General features: G+C 34.9%; 1 protein-coding gene across 1 annotated transcript; it reads left to right on the forward strand.

The window, feature by feature from the left end:
* Positions 1-8,122: 8,122 nt before the first annotated feature.
* On the forward strand, positions 8,123-9,066 carry LOC131848992 (uncharacterized). Its single transcript, XM_059198963.1, has 2 exons — positions 8,123-8,482; positions 8,928-9,066. The coding sequence occupies exons 1-2, from the start codon at positions 8,123-8,125 to the stop codon at positions 9,057-9,059; spliced, it is 492 nt and encodes a 163-aa protein (XP_059054946.1). The 3' UTR covers positions 9,060-9,066.
* Positions 9,067-10,593: the final 1,527 nt, after the last annotated feature.

The raw sequence follows: 10,593 nt of genomic DNA on the forward strand, positions 1-10,593 counted from the left end.
TTTGATTTTTTGTTTTTATTTAGATGAAAATAAAAAAAATAAAATTTGGTAATCTATAATAATACTGGCCACCTGTTCTTAATTTAAAATATGTATCTTTTAACATATTGTTTAAGAGTAGGTAGTGTTTATTTAATCACTATTTTGACAGAAAATAATTGTTTTTCTTAATTAATGAATAAATTCTTTTTATATTCTTTATTTAAATTACACACATTTTTTGAAATGTTTATATTATTTTCAGCTGACTACAAAACTGGGAGTATTCCGAATGTCACTGTATCCTTATATTTTGCGTAGCACTTTATCAAATCTAGTCCAGATTCCGGTAAGTGTGTACCTTAGATTAAAACATTCACCTTACTCAACAAAGTTTGGACATTTTTTTTTATAACACAGGGGACAAACGAGCATGCGGCTCACCTGATGGTAAGTGAATACCGCCGCCCATGAGCACCCGCAACACCAGGGGAATTGCAACTACGGTATCGGCCTTTTAAAAAGGAATAAGTTCTTTTCTTTAAGGTTTCAATATCGTATCAGTCCGGAAATACCATTGCTGGAAAGTGATTCCACAATGTGGTGGTACGTGGCAAAAAGTTTCTAGAAAACCGTACTGTGGAAGACCGCCATTCATCCAGATGATCAGGATGGTATTTCAGTTTCTGGCGGGTGGTACGGTGTTGAAACTCAGCAGCTGGTCATGTCAAGTATTGCATTCACCAATACGTCGATAGAGGGCAATCCCTGTAACTATTGCATTTGGAGTCACAGTAGCGAATATATTTAACTATTTTTAAATCCAGTATCCAGTACGACGCGGAAACAAAAATCACGCGACGCGTAAAAACGTAGGGCTCGATACAAATTAGTAGGTAATTATTTCTATAATTTTAGCAACTTGTGCCAGTCACAGCGAGGCGCGAGACGTCAAGAAGATTAATGCCATTCGCCTAATTAGAAAAGTTTCTAACAGCTATTTAATGACCGTTCGCAAACTAGCAACCGAACGGCTAAGTGTGACATCGTATTTGCCCACCACTACGTATAGTTTTAGTATACCACCTTCTTAGTAGGTATATTCATTGAAGTTAAGTATATTCTTAAATGCATACATATATTCACACTATTTTAATACTACCTTATATTATTTAAAAATGGAACTGATTAAAAAAATAATCAAAAATGTTAACAATTGATTTTGGATGGTAAGGTTAGTGATAAAATTTGACTTGTATAAGTGGCCGAAAGTGCCCTGTATTAATAATTTATTTTATTTTATTTATATATATAAACTAGCTTTTGCCCGCGGCTTCACTCGCGTAAATTTATCCCCTAAGGAGTGGAATTTATCAAAATCCTTTCTTAGGGGATGCCTACGTCATAACATCTACCTGCATGCCAAATTTCAGCCCGATCCGTCCAGTGGTTTGGGCTGTGCGTTGATAGATCACTAAGTCAAACCTTTGTGTTATATATATTTAGATAAAGAAAAATATATAGGTCTTAAAATATTATAAAATTAGTTTCTTTAAAATCTACTACTGCTACTAAACAAAGCAAATAAAAATAGAAAAACGTGGAGGCATAGCCAAAGATCTTCCTATATTAATTTTAAAGAAATCATTCAAATTTTTCCAGTGTTGGAGAAGAAAACATGGGAATACGCAATCACTGTTTCCTATGTTTCATTACAATATAAAATAAAGTAGCTGTCTCTATCTGTCCCTATATATGCTGAGATCTTTAAATCTACGCAACGGATTTTGAAGCGGTTTTTTAACAGATAGATAGATATGTAGATAGAGTGATTCCAGAGGAAGGTTTATATATGTATATAATACATGTACGGGTGTACGTGCGAAGCCGGGGCAAGTAACTAGTTTTAGATAAAATCATGCCGGACTTCAGTTGTTCACTTTCCTTTCTTTGGGGAAATATGTGGCGAGACAAAGTGACTTATATGAATATATTGAAGAAAAGTGATCTTTCAACCGCTCGAGCAGTCAAGCCACAGAGAGATCACAACAACAGTGAAATGCTTAAATAATATTTATAATTTGCAACGATGGGCTAACTGATCTGACCTCATGCCCGTCTTATCATCCTCCACTGGTGCTCTTCCAGTGTAAACCGTTAGTGCAGGCGGGTGCACCATTTCACTATCACCCGTCGATATATATGTATATATATATAGATACAGTTCGGATATATACAAAAAAACAAATACAAGAAATCATTAAAGAAAAGTTAGATACATTGTTCGAAATAACAATATTCGTCCTTAACCAAATAAAAAACGTTTAATGTCGTCATATCCTAATAAGTATTCCCTTTGTATCCGTAAAAACATCACAAAATCAAATTAACATTATAATAAAGATGCTTTCATTACAAAGGCTTCAGATATTCACATTTTTGTGGAACTTTTTCCTTTTCATCTAAAGTCGTATTATTCGTTTATTTTTTAACAAACAGTAGCGTTATTTTGTACATCAAATTTAATTGTGTCAATGAATTGTTCAATATTTTCCAGTAAATACATGCTCATATACTTTATAAAGAGTTCATTCATTCCTAATTTATGAGCAGCGCTCCTGTCGGTAGAGCTCTTGCCATTTTTCACGATCTTCTATCAATCTCTTTAGTTGTTGATAAGACACGACTTCTACTTTTTCCTTAATCTGCTTGAAACAGCTGTCTTTGTTTTCCCCTTCCTCTCTATCTTCTCCTCTTATAAAGAGTGACATTGTTAAAATACGAAATCTTCTTGTTGTATTAGGTTACATTTATTAATATTAAGTTATGTATAGTAAACATGTACCGCCATCTATTTTCAATTAGGGAATAACTGAGCGCACGCCATATTGCATTCATCCGCTGATTTACTCTCTGCCACAATGCGTTGTAATGTTAAAGCATAAGTTTGGAAATAAAATACAAGATTAATTAAAAATCGTCTTTTCTTCGATCCAACCATCTCAACAGTTCTATTCAGATTCAAATAGGAAGTAATATTCAATGCATCAAGTATTTAAGTGGTGCATTTGAATAACGAATAATTCCCATTATCTTCTTTGATTGGCATTTTCATCAGTTGGGCCGTTAACTAGTATTTCAGTTATACTTACTAATATTATAATTGCAAAAGTAACTATGTCTGTCTGTCTCGATTTCACGCTACTACTGAACCGATTAAATGAAATTTGGTAAAGAGTTAGTCTAGAGCCTGAGAAAGGACATAAGGTATAATGATAAATAAGAAAAATAAAAGGTTGAAAGGTTATGTGGAAGTGTTGCTATTTAAGCTAGAAGCTTAATACTTACTTTTTAGGTAGTTGATTAAATATAAATAAATGTCCACAGTTTGTATAAATTTTACCCTTGAGGGGCTAAAATAAAATAAGGGATGAAAGTTTGTATGGAAAAGCGACATTTTTAAAGCTAGAACAATTCTTTGGCATTTTAATTTAGATTATCGAATATTTTTTCTTTATTTGGTCAAGGTGACTGTAACACGCGGACGAAGTCGCTGGGCACAGCTAGTATATTATATAAAAATACTTCTTTCAGAAAACGTTCATAAACGTCTGTGTTATAGAAACAAACAATTTCCGTCTAATATTTATTTATTGAAAAAATATACCATTATCTGATACCTACCAGCTACAGTCATCTTAACGCCTTCAAAACAACGATTCGGCAGCTTTTGTTCTTCAAACAGGCCTTTCCCTTGTCACTGTTTATTTACCAGACACTCGTCTATTGTGCTGTTCTCGTTATTTTAGGGTTCCTCGGGACAATAATAGTCATGCTGAGTGTTTTCTAATGAGTGAGTTCAGTGTTGCCCTATAAACTGTACTGCACTAATTGTGTGCTAGTAAAAAATTATGATATACAAGTAATAACTGAAACACGCAAATTAATCTGCGTCACATTTTGCCAGTTTTTGTAATATTTTTAGCGTAGTTTCGCTCCTAATAGATGCCTATACATGTTACGATCTTTCACACACGATCAGAACGTCCGTGATTTAGCGCGAAAACGCCAGCGCGCGGAATCATCACTGATTGCATTTCACTATATTTTATGTTTTTTTCCACGAGTTCTCGTTGTCTACATTTACATGCACATTCTTTCCTGCGTGAAAGCCGATTTTCGCGTAAAATAGCGTACGTGTATAGGCAGCCAATATTAGTAGCGTGATGTTATATAGTTTGCCGCCTTCTTCGATAAATGGACTATCTAACATTAGAACAATTTTTGAAATATTTTTTAAATAATAATATTAATTTTGTACGGGTATTTACCCCGAACATCCATGAACAAAGTTTAGCGCTGTATCATATTAGCAGATATATATTTACTACAGACTCTTGCATTAAAAGTAATTTATAAACGATCAGTGCCCCATCCCGTCTTTACTCTGCTACTTTTAAAGTGTTTTTTTGTGACTGAACTTACAAACAAATTAATGCCCTAATGATAAATAGTAACCGTCACCTACTTCTATGAACAGCACTACGAATAACACAACATTATGAAACATCCGTAGTTCGTCCGGTTTTTGCTTGGATACTCATAACTCTGTGAATTCTATACAAAATTTATATATTCTAACATAATGTAACCTATGTCACTTGGAACATTTTAAGTATTTTGAAAGAGTTAAAGAATTTCTCAAATCGATGTTCCAGAGTTTACTTTCCTTATAACGAAATCTACGCTTTATAATAAAAGAATGTTCTTTTCTTGACTGAATCTTTTCCGGCATTAGAAACAGTTTTACAAATTTCAAATCAAAAACCTTTAATATTATCGGAAATGTAGTACTCGATTAAAAATTTCTCAATCATTTTGGATCAGATTTCCTTCGAAATTAAAAAAATAAATATTATTATAAAATAATATTACACAATTAATTCATAAATTTATAAAAGAAATAATATTACATTGATGATTATAATAATATACAAAACCCTTAACAAATTTCTCTTTCAACACGTTCCATTTTCAAAAGGTTTTGCGGCTGACAGACGTAATAAAGTGTCATTTTTTGTTAGCGAGGAAAAAAACGTTCCCAATTCTTATCGCCGTCATTGTATTTTGAATATTTTTACAACATACATGCCTTAGAGTATATAGTTACATATATATTATATTACTATCCGCAAGTATGTTGTAGAACTCGTAGTTTAAATTGTGTAAATAAATGAAACGCCATGATTGTATTTTCACATCTCTCTAATAATATTTTTATTCATAAAACAAATTAATTCGAAGCGTATTCCAAATTCAAAATAAATACAAAAGAGTTTTTATGTCTGGTACACATGTATAAGTAAATCAATAAAATCGCGTTTCGGCGTAGGTGGCCTAGCGGTTTAGCTTTCGCTTTATTTCCGATGGTCTCGAGTTCGATTCTTCGCGTGGTACAAACATTTGTATTATAAGTATGATTGTCTGTATTGGTCTATATATTATTTATGTATCGATAAAAAAAATATGTCTAAGTATTTATATCAGATGTCTAGTCTACAATACAAGCTCTGCTTACCTTGGGACTAGGTGACATTGTGTGAATTGTCTAGGGTTATTATCATGTTTCAATATGATACTCTTAAGTCTATAGTTTTAATTTTTGGAATGGTATCTTTTTTATACTTTGAATGGTAAGTGGCGGCAGGCCTACGTGATGATGAGCGATAACAGTTACCTATATGCACAAACAGCACGGGGGACATCACGTTATCATGTGACATCCGCAATACCTCTCATGCCTTTGTCATTCGCACCCAACAACTGAAACTCAGCTTACAAAGAAGCTACTTGGTGTCTGAATCCTACCTACGACTACAACTAACTACAGACGACTTCTTACATCGTCTTAAATAAATAATATAGCAAAAGTCTAGTAAGAATGAGAGTGTACATCTAAAAATCCACTTATTTAACGTAAGCAAAAACCAAAGCCACTTATTTAACGTAAGCAAATATTTTAAATCATTGTCTTGTTGTCCAAATCTCAATTCCACAATTCAGACCAACCGTTGTTCCAGACCGACATTCTAATTTCAAATCAGTCCTTGCTTCTTGAAATTCGAATCAATTTAAATATAATAGAATTCGATTTCAAGAATCGAAAACAAAAAATAAATTTCATTCCATTTTATTCAAATAATTGTTTTTAAAATTTGAAATCGTTCCATACTTTAATTTAATTCAATTTTTTAATGATTGCATTACACATTTTTGTTTTGTTTTCATTTTGTATTTATTCAATGTTAGTACACACTCTGTTTATACACAGTATCTTTGTCTCCTTTATTTCAGCCGTCAAGGAGTTTGTTTTATAAATCGTGTATTGTTTGAAATGATGGGACACATCAGTGCAATTACATGGTAAGAAGGAATAATTAATGGCCTAGCACACCGATTTACTTCCGATGGTCGCGGGTTCAATTCCTCGCACGGTGCAAACATTTGTATTCATGAGAATCACTAATTCTATCGGTCTGGGTGTATTCTATGCATATTATTATGTATTTACAAAAATATATATAAGTCGTCTAGTACCCATAACATATGCTCTCTTTACCGTGGGACTAGATGATGCTGTGTTAATTGTCTAAGGGTTATATATATATTTATTAATGATTCCTTAGTCCTTAGTATACACCACTGCCAATGCGTGAGAGGCGTGAAACGAACGTCACAGGACAAAATGATATCCATGGTGCTGTTCATGTCACCTCAACAGGTGGACTGTCAGCATGTTTGACATTCTATCATTCCATCAACATTCAGAATAATAAATTTATGAAGTTATATTAATATTATAACCAATTATTAGGTGTTTTGCCATACAATAAAATCTATTTTATTCATAATGAATCAACATTAGTGTTACCTATAATTGAGATAGGAATCATTCGCCTAACCTCAATCCTACCACGATCGCCTGTTCTTAATTTGTGGTAAATCGATGAATAATTTGCAAGTTTCAAATTACAAACCTTATCATCTTATACATACATATCTATCTTCACGACATTTTACTTATGGGATGTGCAGGTAGAGTACTATAACTGGAGCGAGATTCTTTAAAAAATAGGATTAATTATAAGTGCATATATTTCCCAAGAGGTCTCGTAAGACAGTCAAAAGAAACATATAAAAAAATTGGTGACTACAAGCTACCAGCAACAAGTATCGAAAGTTAAACGTACTCGTATGCTTATATAGGTAACCATAATTTTGAGTAAAAAAAAAATACATACACACATATACTATACGACTGGCATTCCAGATAAGTCTTATGCCTTTGATGTATCAGAGGCATTTTTATTCATTCTTTTATTGGAATACTATTAATGGAATACTATTAATGGTAATCTATACATATAAATAAAATTGGAGTATCAGTTTGTAATATTGAAATAACCGTTTTTTAGTACATGCATATCAATAGAAATATGATACATACACGAAAATATTTTTTTTTTTATAATCTTAGTCTATCTGTCTGTTTGTTCCAGCTAATCTCGGAAATGGCTGGACCGATTTTCACGGGATTTTTATTGGCTATTTTTAGAAAAATTAATTTATTTTAGAAAAAATAAAGTTAAATTCCACGTAAACGAAGTCGCGGATACAGCTAGTTTTCTAATACAATTACCGAAACTTGCCTGCTTGGTGGTTAATGCGCTAAGATATCTAAATTCATTTTCAACCTTATATCGATGATTGCTATACTCTTTATGTATACCATTTGTTGCAAACTCTTTGCACATTTTTATATATTTATTTTTCTATCAATTTTAAATGTATTTTCTTTTAGAATTGTCATATATTTTTTATTGTCACTTTTTGCCTACAACCGTTTGTAAACGTATCTATCTTCATTATAAGTATTTTCCATTTTCTATCCATTGTTTGATTTACATTACACATACAGTCCACTCATTCTATCACCTACATTTTGGTCCTTCGAGGCAAACAAAGAAATACCATCCCAATATTTTCATTTATTGTTTCATTCGTAGTACATAGTTTCATACATACATTGTAGTGCCATCAGTACCGTCATTCATTTATGATCACTCGCAGTAGAAGTAAAATCATGGCATCACATGACGTTCCTACTACATCTCACGCCGAACCATTATGTCATAGTCGCGGTTCATCAATTGTAGACGTAGTTGATAGGATTTGTGTAGACGACGGTGACGCCGCGTGTAGTTTGCGTTCAGCACAATCCAAATCTCGGGTTTCATCTTCATCCGTAAAGGCGCGTAGGGCTGCTGTTGAAGCCGCTTACAAGCGACGGCAGTACGAGCGCGAGGCTATGCTTGCACAACGTCTTTCGGAAGTTGAAGATGCCGAATTCCGTGCCGAGATCGAACAAATCAATGCGGATGCGGACTGTGAAGGTAGCAAGCGAAGTAGGAGCACATCTATTCGTATGAGAACACAGCAATGGGTAAAGAACAATGTAGATACTAAGGTACGTGACAACAGTGAGGAACAACGCGAGGTCCCACAGCCTAGCTATCTGGCACCTACGATACCGGTAGCCTCTCAGGCTGCTGCTTCGCAAATAGCAGCACACCTCTCGTATCCTACACATGTAGGTTCTGTTCCCCATACATCCAGACAGGCGGCCATGCCACGACCGACCTCACACTCCCTGGCAAATGTAGCGGGTGAACAACAGCATGTGCCAATATTAGGCAATAACGATGGTAATTCACATTTATTCTTACAAATTACCGCCAACATGGCTGATGCAGCCAATGCTTTAGCCACAGCTCAGGGCATGCGGAAGCACTGTAGGACAGAATTATTTCCGTTTACAGGGAACGCATTGCAGTGGCTACAGTTTAAAAAATTATTCAATGTTTCTAAATCGTCTTATTCTCCTGTAGAGAACGTTGCACGTTTACAAAACGTGCTCCGTGGCCCCGCACGAGAAGCCGTCTCTTCACTTCTCGTCTCTGCAGAGGATCCCGAAGAGATCATGTGCGCACTCGAGCGTAGTTTTGCGTCACCCGAGATGATCGTCTTCGGCGAAGTACAATCGTTACCGCGGTTGGGTAACGAACTTAAAGAATTAAGTACTATCGCTAATAAGGTACGAAATAGTCTTTCTACTATAAAACTATTAAATCGTAGGGAGTATTTACACTCTCCAGAACTATTCTATTCTATTTTAGGAAAATTAAATCCTAACATAAAATTAAGGTGGACAGATTACGCGTCTGAATTTAGTCAAGCGAACCCGGACCTATCTAAGTTAGAGGTTCGGTGTGAATTTTTGACAAGAGAGCACGAGCGTCATATTAGTTTCTGCCTATCTCCTGAAGGGGCACTTTCTTTAGCAACACAACAGACGCACATAAGTCATTTTGCTAATAAACAATTTAAACGTGAAAATATACATTCTACGTCTCATTCCAAATTAAAAATAAATAAGGTCGAATGCGTTTATTGTAAAAGAAGTCACAACATTAAATCTTGTGACGAATTTAAGTCACTGTCACTCGACGACAGATGGAGTTGGCTACGAAAATGTAAGGTTTGCTACAAATGTCTTCGACAGAGTTCACATTTATGGAAGTCATGCAAGGTAAATCCTTGTGGAATAAACGGCTGTTCCTTTCGTCATCATCCTCTTCTCCATGGTAGACAGGATACGTTAGTGTCGTCCCAGGCACCCGATACACTGCTCACAAATAATACAGTGTGTGCCACTGCAACTCAAAATGAGATGCTCACGGCAACGTCTCCTGACGTCATAGAGGAAAATACGGTTTTCATTAGCAACACCGGTATTTCGCAAACCAAACGAACCCTGTCAACGTATACAAATGTTTTATTAAAAATTGTACCTGTCACTGTTTTCGGACCAACTGGTAGTTGTGACACATACGCATTGTTGGACGATGGTAGTACGGCCACATTAATTGATTCAGTCGTTGCCACTCAAATCGGACTAACGGGACCCAAGGAATCCATAACCGTCAATGGTATAGGTGGCCTACATAAAAACACTACCATTAGTTACGTAGATTTTTATATAAAAGGAAAGTATACAACTGACACTTACTTAATAAAACGTGCTAGAGCTATAACGTCACTTAGTTTACATGCGCAGTCCTTATACAAAGAGACATTAACAACCTATAACCATTTACGCGATTTATCCGAGTTTTTGTCACATAATAATGCTACACCTACTATACTCATTGGTGCTGAAGACTGGCATTTGTCAATCTCTCGTGAAGTTCGTACTGGTAAGCGCAATGAACCTGTAGCCTGTCGTACGTTATTGGGTTGGACTTCATACGGAGTGGATTGTAGTAAAAGTAAACCTACTGAACGTATTAATTATTGTCAATTTTCGACTAGTGTGTTGTCCAATAACATAAGTAAACACCGATGGTATACGGAGCCGTCATTACAGTCTCCTAAAAAGTGGCCTATAGAACCACCTGTTCAGCCCGTTATTCAAACTGAACATGAACAACGCATTAATTCATTGGCTGTTCATCGGGTCATTACATCTAATTCTGTTCCATTCCATCACTGGTC

The sequence above is a fragment of the Achroia grisella genome, unplaced genomic scaffold (assembly GCF_030625045.1).
Source record: "Achroia grisella isolate CSIRO2021 unplaced genomic scaffold, CSIRO_AGI_Agris_v1 utg6175, whole genome shotgun sequence".
Taxonomy (NCBI): Eukaryota; Metazoa; Arthropoda; class Insecta; order Lepidoptera; family Pyralidae; genus Achroia; species Achroia grisella.

Coding starts and splice junctions, on each gene's coding strand:
- LOC131848992 (XM_059198963.1), top strand. CDS start 8,123: ATGGCATCACATGACGTTCCTACTACATCTCACGCCGAACCATTATGT. Junction 8,483..8,927: donor GTATGAGAACACAGCAATGG/GTAAAGAACAAT, acceptor ATTCTCCTGTAG/AGAACGTTGCACGTTTACAA.